At 40.4% G+C, this 24,450-nt stretch overlaps 1 protein-coding gene across 1 annotated transcript in view; it reads right to left on the bottom strand.

Annotated features, from left to right (window-relative positions):
* Positions 1 to 22,557, bottom strand: part of ELOVL2 (ELOVL fatty acid elongase 2) — a 59,288-nt gene extending 36,731 nt beyond the window's left edge. The window contains exon 1 of the mRNA XM_023185396.2: positions 22,477 to 22,557. Coding sequence (XP_023041164.2) covers positions 22,477 to 22,479 — 3 coding nt within the window. The 5' untranslated portion in view covers positions 22,480 to 22,557. The remainder of the gene's footprint in view (positions 1 to 22,476) is intronic.
* Positions 22,558 to 24,450: the final 1,893 nt, after the last annotated feature.

Raw genomic sequence — 24,450 nt, 5'->3', positions numbered from 1 at the left:
AGAAATGTGCCAAGTTTAAGGAAACTCACTTTACTAAATAATGACTATAATAAATAGTCTCATCTTAATAATGACTATAATAGTTTCTTTCCAATTATCTTTCAAGTTATGGCCTTCTCTCCAAGAGTATGGAAATAAAATCCAAACACATACTTGTAATATTCTGATCTCATTAGAATATATAAAATAACTTGCTTTAATTTCAAGGGAATAAAATGAAATCTGCTATACAGAAAAACAAAAAGCTTCAATTTCACAATTAGAAATAAAGTTATTCAGTGATTCAATGCTGAATATGTCTGAAACAGAAAAGCGAACAATGCTGCTAAGTTTGCAGTTCAAAATATTTGTAACGATTATTACAACTTCTTCTTCCACAGGAAGTGGTGAGTGAATATAAAACTCCTTGGAGATTTCATCCAAAGCCAGATATCTGTATTCAGGACACCTTGGAACTGTACCAGTTTCTGGATTTGGGAACACGGGGAAGAATAAAACTCTTTCACAATTAAGAGCAGCAATGAAAGGAGATTCTGTCTGTGTGTGCATTGGTTATCAAGTACTGACCAGAGGGGAAGCAGGTTGGCGATTCTGCATGTACAAGTGGTATCCTTTTGAATATGAAAACAAAGGAAAGCTTTTAATGATTTCTTAGAAAAAATATGGGCCAAATTTTATTTCTAATTTTTTAGGCAACAATCACATCTGAATTATTTCTATGTATTTCTATATATTCTGAAAATACCTACAGTATTTTGATATATTTATGGTCATCAAAAAGATTAGTATTTTACTGCTAATACTGAACAAGAGACAATCTGTGAGTCATCTGAACAGATTATTTTATATTCTCCTTCTTTTAAGCTATAAAACCAACCAATATGGGGATTTATTGAGCAATTCAGATTCCATCCCTGCTGAATGAAATCTTCAGCACACGCTTTTTTGTTTGGCAGTGCATTACTATCAAAGTGACGGTGATCTGCCCTTCACTGCATCCTCTTTTCTAGGCGGTGAAGGAAAATAATACCTCTCCCTTAGCATTTTAATCTGAATAATGTCAAATCAAATTGAGTACCATTATGAGGAAAATAAATCACTAAAAAGAAAAATGCAGCCTGAGCTGTGTGAGCAAAAAAATTGGAAAAACACTATACTTGGCCTCTATGATGGTTAGAGTATTACAAACTAATTTTAGATAACTGAATTTCATGTTAGTTTCAGCATCTTCTAGGATATCCTTGTAATTCACCTTAATTCATTCATCACTGTTCAATTATCAGTCCAACATGGTCTCCAAATACAGAGCTGATGAATAAAGACAGACAACTCTATGGAGGGAGGGAAGAAAGAGGTGAAGAGTATTATCTATTTTACAGATGATGAGAGGCAAAAAATAAAGTTATTTATTACAAGCTATACACCATGTGTGGCTAAGCCAATGCCTTTGCCAAGATGTTGAGTCAAAATAAAGAAAATTATGTAAATGTAAGCCTCTGGCCCCCATTTTAAAATTGGCATTGTGTCACACACAATCTTCTCTCCAGGTTCTTCTTGGATATTGTTTTGAATCCTGCTAAATGAACACTTTTATGAAATACTATCCTTTTTCTTATTGATAAATCATTTCTATCCAATGGCCAATAGTATCTTGTAATATGAAATGTTCCTTAAGTAAATATAATCATTTTAATATTCCTATTATTAGGTCTCTAGACACCACTGTTTTTTGTATTACAGGACAAAAATATGTACATATATTCTCTAAGTACTTAGTATTACTGAATACAATGATCTCCAAGGCCCCTTCTGGCTCTCAGTTTTAAAGAGACAATGATAGTGAGTCTCTTTATTCTCCCATCATTCCTATTCTTTCCTCTCCTTCTCTCTTCTACAGTCTCGAAGGCAGTAGGCAGAGTGCCAGATTCATACAAAAAAAAAAAAAAAAGAACTGGCTCTACAATATTGTTGACCAAATATCAGCAATCAGCAAACATGAAATTGTCACAGATTCTGAAACAAAAAGTATAAATTTCTCAAAAGTAACCTTAACCTAAATTGGCTTTTTTGGAAAGCGGGGTGGTTAATTGGAGGAAAGGTATGGTGAGTTTGTTCCTAACCTCAACAGACAAATTTGTTTGGATTTCCCACCTATACTTTTGAGAGAAACTGTCTCTTTCTGAAACTTTTTTCTGTATCTGTATTTCAGGAAACTCAGAGAGAAGGGATAGATTACCACTCTACACACAACCTTGGAAACTAAAGATTTCAGCGGACTTGTTCAACTTAGCAGAATTGGCAGTGTGCAATGGTAGCACAAAGCCATGTTTCTGTAGGGACAACAGCGTAATCCCGTAAATTCTAGCAGCCACTGACCTCTACCACCATTCCTTGGAGAGAAAAATTCATATTTCCTCAGTTTTCTTTAAAGTGCTAAGTAATAGCAGATTCAAGCCCTCCCCCGGGGTTCCCACTGTCCATCCCTGCTGCCAACCGACAGGCAGCCCATTCTTTGCCTGTACAAGAATTTTGAAACCACTACTAAAAATAAGAATATAAAACAAAATAAACAAGTACGCTAATATTTTTTTAGCTTCATATATGGTGCCAATGTCTAAAGTATGTAAAACTGATACATAATTTGGAAATGAACTGGGCAGACAGAACTGAAATCAGTAAAACTGAAATCTGCAGCCCTTTAATACTGAGTGGTTTGTGTTTGGTAAGTTGAGTTACTTCAGTCATTTCATTCATTCAACAATTTTTCTGTTCTGAAGTCTTCTTTTGAATGCTTTTCTTCAGTGTAACTTCTAGTAGAAGTTTTAAAATGAACAAATGCCTATTTGAAACAATTATATGTGTAACATAAAAATTAAAACAAAGTTAGAAAAGCACATCCATTCAGAGCCATACAAATACTTTAAGAGATTACCAAATTTTCTTTAAAAAGTTTATGGATTGGCCGGGCGCGGTGGCTCACGCCTGTAATCCCAGCACTTTGGGAGGCCGAGACGGGCGGTTCACAAGGTCAGGAGATCGAGACCACAGTGAAACCCCGTCTCTACTAAAAATACAAAAAACTAGCCGGGCGAGGTGGCGGGCGCCTGTAGTCCCAGCTACTCGGGAGGCTGAGGCAGGAGAATGGCGTAAACCCGGGAGGCAGAGCTTGCAGTGAGCCGAGATCGTGCCACTGCACTCCAGCCTGGGCGGCAGAGCGAGACTCCGTCTCAAAAAAATAAAAAATAAAAAAAATAAAAAGTTTATGGATCAAGGCCGGGCGCGGTGGCTCAAGCCTGTAATCCCAGCACTTTGGGAGGCCGAGACGGGCGGATCACGAGGTCAGGAGATCGAGACCATCCTGGCTAACACGGTGAAACCCTGTCTCTACTAAAAAAATACAAAAAACTAGCCGGGTGAGGTGGAGGCGCCTATAGTCCCAACTACCCGGGAGGCTGAGGCAGGAGAATGGCGTGAACCCGGGAGGCGGAGCTTGCAGTGAGCTGAGATCGGGCCACAGCACTCCAGCCTGGGTGACAGAGCGAGATTCTGTCTCAAAAAAAAAAAAAAAAGTTTATGGATCAATCTCTTCTCTTGTCTATCAGAAACTACTTGACTTCTATAAAATAAACACAAAAGTACAGTAGTTGTTATTTTCGTGGTTTTATGATTTTAAAAATATTTTCTCTGCAGAAGTCTTCACCCAGTTTTAGCCTCTCAGTTCTCAAAAATAATTTTTTTTTATATAAGGCTTTTTGGAACTGTATCATTATAGAGAATGTTAACTGCTGTACTGAATGCAGCTGTAAAAGATTTATAGTCTTTTTGCTTCCAACCTATAAAAGAGAGAGGGTCAGTTCAGTAACACTAAAGGGTAGCGAAGTGGGGTGGTGAGAAACATTCTTGAGTTTTCTAAGCAGATAAGCCCTCAAGTTTTCAGGACAGTGAAGTGGAAGTAGCGACTGCAAGAGCCAGTTATGCCAGCGTGGCTTCCCCTTTGCTAGTGCTAGCAGCCTGATGAGTGCTTCTAACTGTTCCTCAAAGGGCAGGCAAAATTAATCTCCAGAGAAGACTTAAAGAAAGTATCCTGGTCTGATTCCATAAAAATAAGTGTATTGGGTTTAGAAATATGAGAAAAGTTAAAGGAGGAGATGTTAGACTATGAATTTTTTGTCATTGTCTTTTAAAGGAGAAAGTCCCGCCAACTCATTTGCATAACCTTAAAATAGCCATGGTTGAAAATGCAAATGGCTCCTGTAACCAGCAAGTGGCAGCGCCTTTTGGGTCGGGCTGTGCCAGGCTGCCACGATACAGGTGGGCAGCATGTGGCAGGAAATCCTTTTGTGATCCTTCTGGGCTATAACAGGAGAGGCAAGCAGACTCTTGCACGTTAATCCTGGACCTGGGGGTGAAGTGTTGTACTACAGCCATCCAGGACAGCCACCAAGAAACTGATTCTTAGAGAGCCTCCTTTGTTTCACTCGACTAACTAGGAGTTGTAGGGAAACTGAGGCTATTTATTAGCACTTTTGTCATTTGCCTTTTTCCATCTGTCTCTGTCCAACTCTTACCTCATACTAAAAGGCCTCTAGCTTTCTATGTATGCAGCATATGGAATAGAATAACAGGAGTTATTGCCGTCTGTGGATCATAGCCTGATTTCTTCATGTAAACTTTACATAGCTATATGGAGTATTATTATTTATATGTAATAGATTAACTATCCTTACACAGAGATTTCTATCTTTTAAAATATTTGACAAAAATTATATATATTTATGGTGCACATGATGTGAAACATGAATACAGTGTGGAATGGTGAAATGAAGCTAACTAACACATCCATTACCTCACAACCTTATCATTTTTTTGTCGTGAGAACACTTAACTATGATCACCATGTTGTTCAATGCATCTCTTGAACTTCTTCTTCTGTCTGATGGAAATTTTGTATCCTTTGACCAACAAGAGATTTGTATCTTTAGATAAAATAATATTTTAGAAGTTTTGGTGTAAATACTTCTCACTTCTTAAACTTAACCTTCTATGTTTTATGAAAAATAATCTTAAAAGTATAGGATAAATCCACATCAATTTTTACTATAGAAATTCATTTCCCATCACACAGCATTGTAAAGGCTCAAGAATGAGCTCTGCATGGTCCACAGTCTTTGTTAGGAACAGAAATGAGTTCAGAAACGAGTGATTTTTTTAAACCTCAGATGAGAAGGAGCAGCTTATTGGCTCTTGTCATATGGGAGAATCATGGACTTTTTAACTTTCCACCCAAAGCTGGAAATAATTGGTTTCTACAATAATTCTGATAGAAATTTACCCACCTTACTGGAAAGACTTCTTACTACTCTGTAAGGTAGCACATTCCATTTTAAAAATGTTTCTTGTTTTTAGAAAGTCCTACTTTATTTTGAGCTAAAAATCTTTCCCCATTCAACTGTTAGCCATAAATCCTAATTCTTTCCTCTGGAGTTACACAAAACTAGTACCATTTTTCTTCCACACGAGAGCCCTTCAGATATTTGATTAGAGGCATTAATTCACCCCCTGCTTTCACCTTTCCTAGGCAAGCAGCCTCAGGAAATTCAACTTCTCCCATTCTCCTCTTCCTCCCTCACTGCCTTTCTCTGCTTTACTATGTGGACTGACCTTTCCTACTTTCCACAAGCACTAACTGAGTATCTACTAGGTATTAGGCACTAGACACATGCCCATAAAAATGACATGAGCTCCAGACTCTCACCTTCTTCAGCATTCTTTCTAAATTGATTCCAGTTTGTCAACATTTCTCTTTCAATAGAGCCCTCAGAAGTGAGCATTTTCAGAATGTGACAGAACTATTATCTTTCTTACTCTGAACATCGTATTTCTCTTGGTATACCCAATTCCTTTTGCCTGAGCCTTGCTGTTTTCCCCAATGCCATTCCTCCAAATGGGTCTAATTTGGACTTTTTTGGGGGAAAAATGTCTACACACATGGGTTCCTTTTCTTTTCCATCAAGCAACTGATGACAATAGAGTTCCTCCGCAACTATGTATAAGCTGCTTTGGTTATAGGATGTCTTTTCCTCTTTGGAGATTTGGTTTCTAGCTTTAGATCTGGATATAGCATTTTAATGCCATAATAGATTAAGTCATCCTAGTACACTGTATGCCTCATTTGCTGTAGCTGGGAAGGTAAGCCATTGCCTGACTTACATCCTGTTTATCTGACTTTTTAGTTTGGCCACTTTATAGAGATTGTACCGTTGACTAGAAGCAGGTGTGGACAAACAGGCTGATCTGTGGTTGGATGGCTTCCGTCCACAGAAACTGTCTCCATCAGAAGAGGATATTGCCTCCACATTGGAAGAATGGTTATGGGCTTTCTTTTTTACCTATTGATTGGTTTATAAAGAAAAAAATTAAATTCTCCCACATAGCTACCCCACAGCAGCCATGAAAGCTTGCTTTTTATGATTTTTTTAAATTTTAAAATAATGTGGGCCGGGCGCGGTGGCTCAAGCCTGTAATCCCAGCACTTTGGGAGGCCGAGACGGGCGGATCACGAGGTCAGGAGATCGAGACCCTCCTGGCTAACACGGTGAAACCCCGTCTCTACTAAAAATACAAAAAATTAGCCGGGCGAGGTGGTGGGCGCCTGTGGTCCCAGCCACTCGGGAGGCTGAGGCAGGAGAATGGCGTGAACCCAGGAGGCAGAGGTTGCGGTGAGCTGAGATCCGGCCACTGCACTCTAGCCTGGGCGACAGAGCAAGACTCCGTCTCAAAAAAAAAATAAAAAATAAAAAATAAAATAAAATAAAATAAAATAATGTATCAAGAAGTTCCTAATTGCCAGTTGAGAGTTGCCCCCTCTGTCACTGATTTCTTCATTATAGAAACTATAGATGATAGTAATAATAGTAATGTATCTATTATAAATAGCTAGAATGTGTTTATTAGATACCAGCCATTGTACTGGGCACATTATATCCTATTATCTCACTATTACTTCGTTTAGTTCTCGCAACTACTGGTATGTTCACCCCCCTTGACAGATCAGGAAAATGAGACTTAGAGAGGTAAAGCAACTTGCCTGATTTCACATCGCTAGTAAATGAGACTGCAGCATCTTCTTGTCACTCATTCATGGGGTGATTATTTTAAATCAGTACTGAGTATGGTTCTGGGTGGGGCATCACCTAAGGCTATAGTTAAAAGAGGTAGCATGAGCCTCGGCAACATAACAAAACTTCATCTCTAAACAAACAAACAAAAACAAAACAAAAAAAAAACAGCTGGGAGTGGTGGCACATGCCTGTAGTCCCAGCTACCCAGAAGGCTGAGGCACAAGAATTACTTGAACCTGGGAGGCGGAAGCTGTAGTGAGACAAGATCACGCCACTGCACTTCAGCCTGGGCGACAGAGGGAGATCTCAAAAAAAAAAAAAAAAAAAAAAAAGGTAGCCTGGCATTCAGTGTGGTTCACTGCAAAGAACAGGAGTTTTACGCAGGTTCTAGTCTTGGCTCTGACACTAGGTAGCTGCATAACTTTGGGCCAAAGGTTATCTTTGAACAATATCTTCATTCTCTATAAAATGAGAATAATTATCCTAATTTCATAGTGTGGTTGTGAAGACTCATTATTTCATACTTGTAAAAGCATCTATGACAGGCCTGTAAACAGAGTAGAAGTTGAATAGATAGGCACTGATTCAGTGTTCTGCATTTTCAAATCCCAATGCAGGGGCATACTGTCATAGCCTCACAACTCCCACTGCATCAGACTTGGATAACCTAAGGGGAGTGACATTGTATAGCAGAAACATCCCTTCATTAAGCACTCAGTGCTTGTCTCATGAGTGGTCTTTTTAAAGAAAAATCAGAAGAGAAAGTGCAGTGGTATAAAAGGGAGAATAACAAAATTCCAATTTGGGGTTTACCATTGTTGACTGGTTGATAGTCAACATAACTATTCTCAAAGGTCAATTAGTTTTTGTGGGAAAAGAGAGACACTGAGAGGACACTGCATGCAGTGGGTTTGAACCCTTTCACAACTGACTTACAAGTAGGAAACAAATATTTATGGTGTGCAATTTGTTTGAATAAAAATGCCTTCCTTATTCCTTTATGCTCACTGCCCAGCTTGCCTCAGTTTCCCTATTTGTAAAGAGGGAATGGCAGCACCAACTCCCAGGGTTGCTGTGGGGCTGTGGGAATACAGTAAAGGTTCTTATGACAATGCTGGGACATAGTAAGAATTTAATAAATGTAATTGGTTGCAGCTATTGTTGGTATTTGACTATTCTCTTTTTCCACACATGAGGAAATACGCTTATCTCTTTCACTGATGCTAAGAATGACAAACACAAACTTATATTAACACAACTTGTCCTTTAGTTCTCTAAAACTGCATGGATGTGGAGTCTGACCTGGTGAGGCCTTTTAGATGCCAATTCAGTCAGCCAGGAAGGAAGGATTAGGGTCTAAGAAAACAATAGAAGGCCCTCCTGCCCTGTAGCTCATCTGTCCTAGATGTGCTATTCTTAACAGACCTCTGATCTGGGACTCTAATGCAGATCCCAGATCCTTATTTTTAACTTGGGGGAAAAGTGTAAAGGTATGAAAAAGTAGAGAATAGTAAAACAGACATCACTGATGAATGTTAAAACTGTGTCATAATTTGCTTCAAATCTTTTTTGTTGTTGTTGTTGTTGTTGAGATGGAGTCTCGCTCTGTCGCCCAGGCTGGAGTGCAGTGGCTTGATCTCGGATCATGGCAAGCTCTGCCTCCCAGGTTCAGGCCGTTCTCCTGCCTCAGCCTCCCAAGTAGCTGGGACTACAGGCGCCCGCCACCACGCCCGGCTAATTTTTTTGTATTTTTAGTAGAGACGGGGTTTCACCGTGTTAGCCAGGATGGTCTTGATCTCCTGACCTCGTGATCCGCCTGTCTCGGCCTCCCAAAGTGCTGGGATTACAGGTGTGAGCCACTGTGCCCGGCCATTCAAATCTTTTTAAACTAATTAAATAAACATGTACTGGGCACTGAGAAATGAAACACAACTGATAAAGTTCTCACTCCCTTTGTACATCTCCCCAATCCCGTGTCCCCTGTTCCTTCCTCAGATATAACTGCTGTAATCAACTTGATGGCAAGACTTCCAGTCCATGGTTTTATATATTTACATGCAGATATTCACAAGCAAAAATAGCTTGTACGTTTTAAGGATTTATATGCACTATAACACAGCATACTTATCCTTCTGCAGCTTGTTCTGTCATTCAACATTTTTCTTTTTTTTTTTTTTGAGATCTATTCATGTTTACACGGCAGCTCTGGTTCATTCACTGTAACTTTGTACAGTATTCCATCTTATGAATATTCCATATTGTCATTTATCCACTTCCTCACTAATGGATATATTTGGTTATTTCCAATTTTTCCGCTATTGCAAAAAAAATGCTGCTTTATACATATCTCCTTATGTTTATTAATAAGAATTTCTTTGGGAATAAATCTCTGTGGAATTGCTACATGGGGGAATACATTTTTATTTGAAAACTACCACAAAGCTCTAAGAATGTATGGAACTTGCTGCTGTCAGAATTGTTAAATATTGCCAAGTTCATGAGTCTGACATGGTTTTAATTTGCAATTCCTTATTACTACTGAAGTTGTATATGTCTTTAAATATTTATTGGCTATGCAGGTTTTCTCTTCAGTGAGCTGCCATTAAATAACCTTTACCCATGTCTCTAATGGATGGCTTGTCTTCTGTTTATTGATTTATAAGGGTCATGTGCACATTCCTGGTGCTAATCTTTTGTTACATACACTGCAAATAACTTCTCTTCCTTTAAAAAGAAAAAATCTGTCTATGGTGTCTTCTGTCATCTCAAAATTTTCAAACTTTGATGTGGTCAAATGTCACCTTTTATGGTTTGTGTTTAATCTTGCTTAAGAAATTACTCCTGCCATAACCTCTATTTTCTAACAGTTTCAAAGCTTAACTTTTCTCTAGGTTTTAAAATGATCTGAATTTATTTTTGCATATTGTTATCCGGTAGAGATCTAATTTTATTTTGTCCCATATAAAAGGCCATTTGTCCCAACATCATTGCTCAAACAGTCCTTTCCACACTCATTTGTAATGCTACTTCTCTTTTATGGCAAGTTCCCATATCTGCACCAGACTTTCTCCTTTGGCCTTACTAATCGGGGTGTCTATTCCAAACTTTCTGCATCACTACAGCAAACCACAGATGTTTTCCTCTTGTACATATCAATGAACTAAAAGTCAAAAACTTGGGCTCAGGTTTCTAGTCTGCCACAGACATGTAGAGAAGTTACTTTTTCTGTGCTTCAGTTTTGTCATCCATATCATGGAGAGTTTATTCTATTTTCCCACCTGGCTCCTGCACGAGGTTAAGGTCTTACCTATGAAAGAACTTCAAGGCCATAAGAAAAGTTTTCCATCATATTATTAAATAGCAGAACATATTCTCCTAATGGCTGCCAAAATTAATTTTCACATCTTTTTACACAATTTGGATAAATGTTTCCCATACAAAAAAAAATAGAGGAGACTGGGATAGGGCCTCTATAGGGTCACAAAAATTTAGGTTTAAACCTTAGCTTTTTCTACTCTGTGTACGAAACCATGGAAAAATCCTGGAAATTCAGTTGCACATGCCACATATTTTCCAATAGAAAAAGGATAATCAAATATTCCTCAAAAAATCACAAAATACGGTCACTCTCTGTATGTATGAATTCTGCATCCGTGGATTCAACCAATCACTTACTAGTTTATGACTGACTAAAACAATCTCTCTCAGTCTCAGTTTCTTCAAACATGGGAAAGTGACTTTACATGCCTGTTTTTTTATCAGACAAGTATTATTTGAGCATCTAACTGTCTGCAGATACCTTTCTAGTGCTGAAGTTACAGCGATAAAGAAGTTCTTGCCCTTAAAGAGTTTATATTGCAGTAAGGGAGACAGATAAAACACAAGTAAACAATGATAAACAAGCAACTAAGATGACGCCTTGAAAGTGTTCTATAAATGGAAACATACAAACATATGGTATTCTAAGTTACTATCATTAGGAATGTGGTAGAAAGTTCCTCTGAAGTTGATCACAAATTAGAGGTGTAATTACTTTATCTTATTTGAAATAAGCTGGTAGGGAATCAAGCCATACCAGAGACCCAGAAACTTCATTCCGTTTGGTTCCAAGTACTCCTCTAGCCTGTTCTTTGACCAGTCCCTTACACAGTAAACTTCACTCCAGCCAGGCTGGTCTATTTACTGTCCCTAAATGTCTACCTATCTCAGCCTCTTCTAATATTCTCCCCTCCTAGATGACATAAAGTCTATTCTCCACTTATTTAGTTTTTACTCATATACTATTTAAGTGTATTAAGTCTAGGCAATTTTCACTATTTCCAAACTGACAAAGTTAAAAAAGAAGTTACATGCATATATGCATTCTTTTCCTCATTATTTCCAATACAATACACAAATCCAATACACTTAGGATTTTCTGATGTATTTAGGATTTTCGTAACTGAAATAATGAGAATCCAGTGTGCAAGGCAGAGGATGAATGATATATTTTCTTGAGGGTAAATTTTTAGGGGTTAAGGCATTAGATTAAGCACTGTTAAGGAGCTCAGGACACAGGCAATTTGATGTAGGTGGTTGGGCAAATAGCTAAGGTTTAATCTGATTATGCAGAGCTCTTAAGATTTTCTAAAGTTGTATTTCAAATCCATGAAACAATTTTCAAAAATAATTCAGCTTTATGAGTGCATAAGTGAGAACTATTCAATAAGAAAAATTGTTTTGAAACAAGCATATAGTTAAGATTTTCAATTTTCACTGATTATGCTAATAAAACTCACGTAACCCGAAGAGGAAGAAACAAAAATCAGAGAATAAAATCGTTATCACTTTTTTTATCCTCCCCAGAAGAAAAATCCTTAATGTCAAAACTGAAATCCATCATGACAGGAATATGAGAATTTTTAAAAATGTAAATACAGGCCGGGCGTGGTGGCTCAAGCCTGTAATCCCAGCACTTTGGGAGGCCGAGACGGGCAGATCACGAGGTCAGGAGATCGAGACCATCCTGGCTAACATGGTGAAACCCCGTCTCTACTAAAAAATACAAAAACCTAGCCGGGCGTGGTGGCGGGAGCCTATAGTCCCAGCTACTTGGGAGGCTGAGGCAGGAGAATGGCGTGAACCTGGGAGGCGAAGCTTGCAGTGAGCTGAGATCCGGCCACTGCACCCCAGCCTGGGCGACAGAGCCAGACTCCGTCTCAAAAAAAAAAAAAAAAAAAAAATGTAAATACATGTGGATTAATCAAGATCATTTTATAAAAATCTCTATTCCAGCCACAGAGAAAAAAGTTAGGATTGTAAAGATAAACATGATTAAGTGTCTGTGGGTATCAGCCACCAGTTTTGAATGTTTACTATCAGGGAATCTTCACTATGTATGAGTATACATATTTTAGCGACGAGAACACTGATATTCAAATGACTAAACAATTAGTAAGAAATGCGGTAGGGAACTGAATCCAGGAGTGTGTGGTTAAAGAGAGAATTTTTCAGAAGCTGGCAATATGAAAATAAGTGGAAAGAAGTGACATATTAGTTCAGCCCCTTTATAACCTCCCTATCCAGTCTCTCCCAGTCCTGTATATTATGAAAATAAGATTAATCTTCCTAAATGATATTTTTGTCATTTGACTCCCTATTTCAAAAGCCTAATTGTTCTCAATCTAGAAGAAACTTCTTAGCCTCAAATTCAAGACTCTTCAAAATTTGACTTCTCTCTCCTAGCATAAATCCCATTATCCTATTGGTCCACAAATTTCACACATTTAAAAAGCACTTATTGCTGGGCGTGGTGGCTCATGCCTGTAATCCCAGCACTTTGGGAGGCCGAGGCGGGTGGATCACCTGAGGTCTGGATTTGAGACCAGCCTGGCCAACATGGTAAAACCCCATCTCTACTAAAAATACAAAAATTAGCCAGGCGTGGTGGCACACACCTGTAGTCCCAGCTACTAGGGAGGCTGAGGCAGGAGAATCACTCGAATTCAGGAGGCAGAGGTTGCAGTGAGCCGAGACCGCACCACTGTACTCCAGCCTGGGTGACAGAGTGAGACACCGTCTAAATAAATAAATAAATAACAAAAAGCACTTATTATGGCTAAACGTGGTGGCTCAGGCCTGTAATCCCAGCACTTTGGGAGGCTGAGGCGGGCGGGATCACTTGAGGTCTGAAGTTCAAAACCAACCTGCCCAACATGGTGAAACCCAGTCTCTACCAAAAATACAAAATTAGCTGAGCATGGTGGCACATGCCTGTAATCCCAGCTACTCTAGAGGCTGAGGCAGGAGAATCACTTGAATCTGGGAGGTGGAGGTTGCAGTGAGCCGAAATCACACCAGTGCACTCTAGCCTGGGTGACAAAGCGAGACTCTGTCTCTAAATAAATAAAATAATAATTAAAAGCACTTATTGAACACCTAATCTGTGCTGGACTCTGTGAAAACACAGACTTGTCCATAAATTGCTCAAAGTATAGTGTTCCGTAATTATATTTGTGTTACTACCTTCTGAGGCCTTCACCCAGTTATTTCTCCTAAATGGACTGTTCTGTTCTACCTATATTCCTTCCTTCCCCATATGCCAAAATTCAACCCCTTCATGAAGCATACACAAAACGATTTTGATAGAAATTGTTCCCATTCATTTGGACCCCTAGAGCATAAGATTTCAAATTTGTGTGCACTTGATTGTTGGTATACAGATTCCTAGGCCCCTCCTCAGAGATTCTCATTCTGTAGGTCTGACTTCACCTAGCCTAAGAATGTGCACTTAAATATATCTGTCAGATTCCTAGGTCCATGCTCTTTCTATCCATCCTTTCACACAATCGGTTTCATCATTTTCTCCTCTCACTGAATTGACTGCTGAGTACTGTGGGATCACACAGACACAGTCTTGATCTCAACTTTATTCATGCCGGTGATGTTAGCTCTTTGGTTACCAGCCACCTCTTGGTCCTGAACACATTCTTGACATGATAAAGAATAAAAGTTACCTATGCTTAGGGTCTAGATTTTTTTGTCATAATATTACTAGTCGCATTATTAGACTAAGTCTTTCTATTGGATGGAATGGCACATGGACACGGAGGCACATTTACTGGACTGAGTGGTCCAAACACTGCTGACTTGTGAAGTATGCTTGCACTGGAAGAGACAAAGGAATCTCTTTTTGTACTACAGATTTCGTGAAGCAGGGGCTGTCTTTTATATTTAAATTGATAGTGCTTACACACTGCCTCTAATTGAGCGGTACTGAGCACGTGCTGAATGAATGAACAATGAGTGTATCTAATCAAAAAACGACTGAGGCAATGTATTTGCATGTCTCCTTGAGAGCAATTTTAAATCATATATATTCAATGTAGAGAGCACATCTGTTTCCTTCAAAAGGAGAACAAATGTGAAATATTAATTCCAAAGTTTACACTAAGGACTTAAGACTGTTAGAGACATACGTTCTGTCTTACAGGCAGCAAGTACTGATGAGATTAGTGTTACGAAATGTATTAAAATAGGGTGTTTCTGCTTACTTTTAAAATTGTAAACAGAAAATGATACTTTTAAAATTGTAAACAGAAAATGATTTCTGAGATAGTAAACCTAATTTACAAAAGGAACCTGGTAGCATTTTAGTAGCAGTGGCAGGACTTCAAAGGGTTTGATGTCATAACCCTGCTATTTTTTAACAGAGAAACATGGCTTCCAAAAAATAGTGAAGCCAGTGTGGTTGCTTTGTATTTATGAGTTTGATGCAGACTTCAAGCAGTAAATCTCAAAATGACTTGTGATATATGTCATTTTTTTTTTAGGAGTCTGAACACAGAAAAGGCCAAAGGAAAGGTGGCATTCTCTTCCTTACAAAGGAATAACAATTCCCCGGTCTCTGGAGATTGAGATGTGAAATAGCCCACATGTACCATTTCGACTGTTACCCCAGAGGAAAGCACAGCCAAATGAGTATTTTTCTGACATCCCAAAGCACACTCTTCAGCATAAATTCACCACTGACATTAGAACAGTCATGAAATCTGCATTTCCAAAAAAAAGTCAAGGAAGCTACAGATCCAAGAGAATGTCTTCCCTGTAACAATTTCAGGAAAGCTTCTAGAATGGGAGTGGAAAGGATCTAGGTATTGGTTCCTCTTTGTCCCAGCGTGCCTTGGAGAACACTCTGCCTTCCAGAGACAAAATAGAACATCAGTTGTTCAGAACTGAATTTTCAGGAAAATTGAAAATAGCCTACTTTTACTTTTGCCTTATGGACATATTCTGTTTCCTTCTTTCAAGGCATGAGTTAATTATTATTATTAGTATTATTTTGAGGAGGGAGAGAGATGGAGAGAGGGGAGAGAGATGGGGAGAGAGAGACAGAGGCAGAGAGGCAGAGAGGGAAAGAGACTGAGAGGCAGAGAGGGAGAGACGGAGAGACACAGAGGAGGCAGAGAGACGGCATGAGTTAACTTTTAATCTAACTCCTCAGTGTAATGGTCAATAAGCTCTTTGACCCTGCCAAAGGAAAAAAAGGCTCCTCCACATTGTCATAATGTCTGTTAAACTCCAAGATCTCATTAACCAAATTCTGCTTAGTCACGTGGAAAATTCAACAGATTTACATCTTTCAGGTATTGGAAATAAAACCAAATAGTAAATACTCACATATGATATCAAAATTTTTGTGTAAAGCTACTGTTGTTCTGATTAATGTTTGAATACTACACTCGTTCCATTAAAAAGAAAAAAAGTGATGGCCTTACTTCTCCTGCAAATTACTGTATTACTACTAGAAGGGAGCACGGGACCAGCCACGTGCTCAGTACTGCTCATTTACAGGCCGTGAGCCCTCAAGTCACTCAGGCCAGTCAGTGTTCTTCCAGGTCTGTGTACCATTTTATCCAAAAGAAAGATCTGTTCCCCTTAAATTATATTAGTCAGTGGATTAACTTTGATAAGTGCATATGGATGTTGTTCACAATCACCTCCATTTCAAACTAATACTTTCCTTTGCATGTTCCATTTTCGGTATATATGAAATGAAACTTAAGACTTTATATATCTAATATGTTTAAGTGTATATATGCAATATATGTATATATCCATATCTATCCATCCATCCCTGTAATTTATGGAAAGGAAATTACATGGGGAAGTCACTCTGATTTTTCTATTTTCATCTATAATAGTGAGGAAAAGTACTACTGCCTTTCTCAAAGGCTAAGGCTATATGGAATAGCAGAAGAGGTGCTTATTTGGAATGAGAAGATTTACAGCTGGTTTTGCCACCTCTAGTATGTGACCTTGAGCAAACCATTTAGCTTCTCTGAAACTGTAAAGTAGATATACTGCTACAGGACTTGCCTCTCACCAAAGTTTTTTTGTGAGGCTTCAGAAAGAGTTAATGTGGATTAAAATGCATTGAAAAACATTCGACTGATTAATAAATGTAAAATAATATTATTATACAGTACTTGAAACATATTTAAGTTATGCTAACTAAAGGCCACACATATATGTAAAGTAAAAATAATTATTCAGCATGGTGCGTGCCTGTAGTCCCAGCTACTCGGGAGACTGAGGCAGGAGAATCACTTGAACCCTGGAGGCAGACGTTGCAGTGAGCCAAGATCGTGCTACTGCACTCCAGTCTGGTGACGGGGCAAGACTCCAGCTCAAAAATAAATAAATAAATAAATAAATAATAAAATTATTCAGCAAATCCATATATCATAGCTTTGTTTATATTACTATTAAGATAATCATTTTTAATTTTAGCAAATTAATGCTATATAGATTTATGTAAGAAGAACATAATCTATAAATTATGTAAAATATAATTATAGAAATACATATGCATTTTAATTTCATTAAAAACTTATGATGAAATATGGATTTCATTATTTAAAAATGACATAACCTGGCCCTTTCCACAAATATGACTATGAAGTATAAATATGCTGTAGGAATACATATTATCATTTACTAAAAGGTCACACAGGCAGATGTGTATTGATGAAGCAGCTATATTACTGAAACATGCCCAAACTGAATTGTGATAATTAAATAATTTTAAATGTATCAAGAGAGATTAATGATTAAATGGTTCCAAGTGCTATGTAAATTACCAAACTGCTAGGTTTAAGTGCTGTGGAAAAAAAATAAAGCAGTGTAAGAGGATCAGGTGTGGTACATATCCAACTGTGTGTGTGGATATGGTGTGTGATATATGGTAAGGCAGGTTCCAGTTTTAGTAGAGTGGTTAGGGTAGGTCTAATCATGAAAGTATTAAGCAGACAGATATAAAGCTCTCTGGGGGAAAGATGTATACAGCCAAAGGACAGCCAATGTAAAGGTGCTGAGGCCCCATTTGATTTTAACAAAACAATCTTGTGAAAGAGATAATATACCATTTAGCAGGTGAGTAAACAATGTCTCAAGGCAACTTAAGCAAGGGAATGGAGTTAGTAAATAAAGCTAGAGCTAGAACCCAGGTTTCTTGACTCTTGGTCCAGTGCATTTCTTTTGTTTTCTCCCTCTGTTCACCAGGCACAGAGGAAGGTGCCCTGTTTCTTAGAAAGCACCGTATAAACATCAAGTTTCATTGCTATTGTGGTGGTGGTGGTGACTGTGATTATTAATCACTTCCATGATATTTGTATTTTTTAATTTATGCATCATAGTTGTACATATTTCCAGGGTACATGCGACGTTTTGGTCCATGTATAAAATGTACTAATCAAGTTAGGGTAACTGGAATATCTATCACTTCAAACATTTATGTTTTCTTATGTTAGAAATATTACAATTCTCATCTAGCTATTTTGAAACATACAACAAATTGTCATATAATTTCTCTACTGTGCTACAGACTACTAGAATCTATTCTTTCTGATATTTCTTGAAAGGAAAATAAAACTCAAAGAATGATTTCATCTTCCCTTCCCATAGCTTATTTTTCTCCTTTATCTGTGGTTCTTTTCTTGAATGGATCATTTTACTATCAGACTATCAGTGAAGGTAATTATACTTCTCTGGATATTTGACAAAGGAAAGGGATTAAGGGTAGAAATAACCTACAAAATAGAAACCATTTCTGACAACATGAAAAAGGGCTGAGGAAAGAATGGTGAGAATGTGGAGCCCAGTGATTCAGCGAGAGATATACAATTTTCCAAGAGACAGGAAGTAAGAAAGTTAAAACAAAGAGTCTACAAAAGAGGAAATCTATAGAAAAGGCAAAAATGGTGGAAAGGGGGCTCAAGGGGTGGAGGAAAGGGATTTTGAAATATTTTCAAGTAAAAATATGAGAATATTAGACAACAAACAATATAAAAGAAAAAAGAGAATAAGAATCAGATTTCAGACACATTAGACTGAAGAGCTGGTGGAATTACTAACAGCAAAAGGGAACAGAGAAGAGAGTCTGAAAGACGAGCAGCTTTCTTTTTGTAATGCTGGGTTTAAGGTGGCAGTGAGGTTCTCACTAGCGGAAAGAGTGTTAAGAGCTTTAAGAGGTAAACTTGGAAGTTGTGTACAATCTAGAGCTGTTTGTGCAATACGGTAGCCTCTAACCACAGGTGAACACTGAGCAACTGAAATATGGCTAGCCTGAACTGAGATGTACTCTAAGCATAAAATACACATTAGATTTTGAAAATTTTCTATGAAAAAAAAAGAACGTAAGAATATTGTTCTGCATTGATTACATGTTGAAATATTTTCATGGATTGGGTTAAATAACATTAATAAAACTAATTTCACTTGTCTCTGTACTTTTTAAATGTGATTAGTAGAAAACTGAAAATTATATATGCAATTTATGTTATATTTCTATTGGACAGCAATATTAGTTACATATTAACATCACAAAAGGGACAGAGACATCATTCTCAAGTGTCTCAACTAAACATAGATATGGGAGAAAAAAGAACACACATCATTATAATAGTTAATATTTACTAAGCACCCCAAGCACTATGCTAGACACATAAAGAGCACCATCTTATTTGTTCCTCCCAAAAACCTTATTAAATATGATCATCTTTTACAGGATAAAATACTGAGGCCCAAGGTCATACAGTTAAATGCAGGTGTCAGGATTCAAGTCCATCAATGACGCCAGATCTCAGGTTCTAAACTGTCACATAAATTTCAGAACAAGTTATGCTCTCCAATTATTAAATGGTTAGATTTTAAATGTCATATTTAAATTAACTATTTATTAGAATGGTTTATTGTCAAAGTCAGTTATGTCCCAATTCAATTAAGAAGAAAAGCTACAAATCTGTAACTTTAGAATTATGATGAGCTACTGATGCTGGCACATTTTCACCACATTGGGCCATTAAAGAAGTTTCTGGTGCAACTTCTTTCCGTTTATCAATGTCTACTCCCAGAAATGCAAACCTGTCAAGTTAGATGGTACATATCCAACTGTCCAACTGAGATGATCATCCACCTAACCCTGAATAGCAGGGCCCTGTTTTCTGAACATAACTAGATACATAATATCTACTTGACACATTTTCAACATTCTCTTTCAGACCACGAAGGCACCTGAATCTCCCAAACTGACTAAAACGTTATGAAGGAAGCTAGATTAAATGGAAACCTTGTTGAAGAACCAAAAATTAGGCTTACCCAACTGGATACTTTAAAAATGGATTTTGTACTCCTTGAAAATGCTATACATTTGATGAAGAGAAAGAGAAAAAAGCTGGATACTTTGGAATCCTAACAGTTAACTCTCCTACAAATATAAACTGAAGTCAACAAAGTATCTTTCATTTATCTTTGGTTGGTTCATTGGTTTTAATTTCAAAGACAAACTTATCTTTCTTTCCTTTTTACCTTTAATTTCTACTACCTACCTGGGAAAGATGGTAACCACAGAACTGCTGAACTTGTATAGTCATAGCTATAATTACATAATTTTCAAAAACTTACTCATGTAAATGTTATTAAACAATTTATTTCCAATTAATAGCTCCAGACTAATTTTTTAAAAACCACTGCCATAAATCCACATTATACAAATAGAAAAACAAAAGGAAATTTGAAAGAAAAATATTTATTTTGGAATAATAAGACTAACTGGCTTATTAGAGATAACTTACAAGACAGTTCATATTGGACATGTACTCAAAAGGGTGTCTTTCTGAAGTGACCCACTAATTTCCTTATAAATTCAACCCCCTAACTTTACTACTCCCTGCCCATTTTTTTTTTTTAAGTAATATGATTGCAGCCCAGCACAGTGGCTCGCGCCTTGTAATTCCAGCACTTTGGGAAACCGAGGTGGGTACTGATCACTTGAGATCAGGAGTTCAAGACCAGCCTGGACAACATGGTGAAACTCTGTCTCTACCAAAAATACACAGATTGGTCTGGTGTGGTGACCTGCGCCTGTAATCCCAGCTACGCAGGAGGCTGAGGCACGAGAATCACTTGAGCCCAGGAGGTGGTGGTTGCAGTGAGCCGAGATTGCTCCACTGCACACCAGCCTGGGCGACAGAGTGAGACCCTGTCACAAAAAAAGAAAGAAAAAAAGTAATACAGTTTGGATTTGGGTATTAAAAAAAATTCCTCTGAAGACACAAAGTTTCTGAGAAATACTTATCTAAACAGGAAGCATCACACTTGGGCAGGATAGAGCTTTTAAGAGCTTGCCCTTGATTTTAGCTCTTTTGGGTTAATGTTCCCATGACTTTTCTATTCAGCGAAAGAGATTTCCTTGGACTTGTTCCCTTACTCACCACAATTCCTACCTATACTTTAGGACAAAGCTTCAGAGCCCAAAGGAAAGAGCCAGTTGTCCCTAAAAATGCTTTGTCCACTCTGATGCCAAGGTGCCAAGAGCATGAAGCGACAGACCAGGCATAAGAGACAGCCACCTAGACTCATCATTGAAGCCTGCCAAAATCGGGTCTCTCCTGTAGGGGAGTATCTCCCTCCTCCCAAACTTCACTTGAGACTCTCATCTTTACACTTGTCAACTGTATAATCTTTGCAGTTGCTCCCCACTTGTGCATTAGTATAAAGCAGCTGTTTTATTGGGTTAATTCAAAAGAGTTATCAAGTACCTACTGTGTGCCAGGCACTGCTGTAGGTACTGAAAATATAACAGCGAACAAAATGACAAAAAATCTCTGTCTTCCTCAAACTTATATTCTGGTAGAGGGCACGTTCAAGAAACAAGCTGAAGAAACAAAATATGCAGTACACTAATACATGCTTAAGAGACGACAAATGAAGCAGGCGAGGGGAATATACACAGTGGTGGGCGGGGTAGGAAAGGTTGGAATTTTAAGATTAAGTGGTCACACATAATCAGGCAGATGGTATGTGCCTAAAAGGGTAGCTAGAGCAAAATCAGATGGAGTGGGGAAGAGAAAGGAAGTGAGCTTATTTTAACAAGCCCTGAAGTGGAGAGAAAACCCTACGGGAAGGGGGAGAGGCAAAGACTGAATATGGACCACTGAAGACAAACGCGGATTTCACATTTTGCCTAAAGACCAGTCCTTTGAGGATGGCACAACAGATGTTCTCCCTTTGTAACCAAAGAACCAGACTCTGCTGCTAAAACTGTCGGGCAGCTCATCGAACACGGGTGAACACACACACACACAGCTTACTGCCGAGGAGAAAGAAGCGTTACTAATCCAGAGTGGAGGACTGGCCTGGGAAACCGGGCAGAGAGAGGAGTTGTCGGAAACAACACACCAGAAGCCCCTCCAAGCCCAAACACTGATAGAAACCCAGCCCCCTCCCAAGCCAATCTGCAAACCCAGGAGGAACCCACGAGCGCACAGACACACCCCCGGGGTGCAGGCGCGGTGCAGGGAGGAGAGGGGCAGGAGCTTGACCGTTAGGGCCCAAACCCCAGAACTCCCGAGGCAGGGTGGGTGCCGCGCGCGGGAAACGCCGTTCTCCGCTCCAGGCGCCGGCGGGCAGCGGCGAGAGCAGGTTCGCGGGGCCGGAGGGTGGGCTGCGCGCGGGAATGGCCGCCGCGAAGGAGGAGCGGCTTCTTCGGACATCCCGGGCATCCGGCCCCGTGCATGCAACAGAGGGCTGGGCGCGAGCGGGCGCCTCGAGGTGCCGGGGCGGGACCGGGAAGCGGGGAGCGAGGCAAAGTTCCCGAGACCCGCGGGCCTCGGGCCGACCCGCGCGCCCCCGGCCCAAACGCTCAGCGCCCGCTCCCCAGGCCCGCGCGGACGCGGCCACTCCGAGGGCAGTGGGTTCCAGCGGCGAACCCGCAGCGCCCGCGCCGCCGCCCGCTTGGCCCTTTCCCGCCCGGTGCGTGGGTCCAGGAGAGAAAGAAAGAGCGGCGGTGGCGGTAGCGGCGCGCGGCCCCACTCACCATGATCCGCAGCGGCTGCGGCGCGGCGACCCGGGCGGGCGGCGATGCGCTGTCCAGGGTAGCCGGGTCCCTCTGCCCGGCGCTATCTCGGCGCCCGCGCCGGTTACCCCCACCCACACCCACGCCCGGCGCGCGCACGCCCGCCCGCGCCTCCCCGCCCCCTCGGGCTCGCGCCGCTGCCGCGCGGCGCTCCGAGCCTCGGGGCCGTTTCGTCCCCGCCCCCTCTCCCGCAGGGGCCTCGCCTGCCGCCGCGCCACGAGGGCGCGCGGGGGAGGGGCGCAGGGCAAGCGAGGCGGCCCCCCCTTCCCGTACGGCCTCGCGGGCCCCCTCCTGGGAGACCGATCTCGCCCTCGCGTCGGCGGCGTCCCCTGCTGGCCGGGCGGCGATTTGCAGGCCCAGCCGGCGCCGGTTTCACGCGGCAGCTCAACGTTCGCGGAGCCCCACGACCCGCTGGTCAGATCGGCGGCCGCTGCCGCGGGGAGAAGCAGTAGCGTGTAGGGCGGGCACGCTGGTCCTGCTTCCAGTTGGGCTTCGGTGGGTTTGAAGCACACATTAGGGGGAAATGGCTCTGTTCGTGCAGGTTTGCGGAGTCAAGAGTTTCTTAGGTTTAGGGGGTGCGGTGGGTTTCTCTGGGGGTGCGGTGGGAAGCGGATCAGTTCGGATAACGGCCCTCAGCAGGAGGCTTTTCCGCCTCCCGACCTGACGCGGGGCTTCCAGCAGACACCACCGATGGTGAGCGCACGCTCTTCACTGTGAACAGAACGGTGGCCTCCTAGAGCCTGCGCTTCTAATTACTTTATTTTTGTGTGTGGCCCAGGTGAAAGACGTCGGAAAAATTGGACTTGCCTGAGTATTACATGAACTTTCCTCCATTTCACCCTTAAGCATGGGAAGTTGGCGGGCGTGGTGGCTGCCTCCTGTAATCCCAGCATTTTGGGAGGCTGAGGCAGGCGGATCAAATCCCACTCGGGAGTTCGGGACTAGCCTGGGAAACATGGCGAAACCTCACCTCTTAAATAAAAAATACAAAAATTAACTGGGTGTGGTGGCCCACGCCTGTGATCCTAGCCACTCGGGAGGCTGAGGTGGAGGATCGCTTGAGCCCACGAGGTCGAGGCTGCAGTGAGCCGAGATCGTGCCACTGCATTCCAGCCTGGGCGACAGAATGACACCCTGTCTCAAAAAAAAAAAAAAAAAAAAAAAAGAACTTGTGAGGCTCAACATGTTTGTTGGGGTTGAGAACAGCCCATGTGGCTGTGCATGGAGGTACCTGTACCATACACTTAGCATCCCACACCTGGGACGGGCGCCCTTGCAGAGCTTTGTGCAGTAGCAGAGTGAGTACCAGGGCTAAATCTTAACTGTCCTACAATCACCTAATATGTAGTTTCCTAATAGAGAGTTTTTCTTCCTAATATAGAATTTCCGTAGCTGAAGTGGTAAAATTAGGCACATACTTGTTTATAAATGGCGGATGATTTTATGCCCATAAACAGGTAGGTTAACCTAGTCTGATAAAAATCTCAGGAGTCAGCTCTGCCACATACTGGGTGTATGGTGTTGGGTTGGTTACCTAAACTCTCTGTGCTCCAGTTTCCTGATCTACAAATTTGGGATAAAATAGCACTTAACATTATATGTAGGGTTAGATTAATATGGGTAAAACTCTAGAAAAATATCTGGTACAAGAAGTACTAGTTATTGATTTGTTATCAATTTGATGCATTTGAGAATCAGAAAGTGATATTCTATTTAATGCTGGCAAATTTTTATAAAAAGTGTGGCCCAAATCAAAGATACAATTAGATTTCAGCTTCACTTACTTTGTTCACTCAGCAAAGATTTCAGTGCCTACTATGTGCTAGGCATTTTGGTAACAGCTAGGTTTACAGTGATGAAGAAAAACACAGCCCCTGCTGTTAGGAGGTTTTGGAACCTGTGATGATCTATATTATGGATATTGAGAGACTTGAA

Source organism: Piliocolobus tephrosceles, chromosome 5 (genome assembly GCF_002776525.5).
Source record: "Piliocolobus tephrosceles isolate RC106 chromosome 5, ASM277652v3, whole genome shotgun sequence".
NCBI lineage: Eukaryota > Metazoa > Chordata > Mammalia > Primates > Cercopithecidae > Piliocolobus > Piliocolobus tephrosceles.
This window is presented reverse-complemented; position numbering and strand designations above follow the sequence as displayed.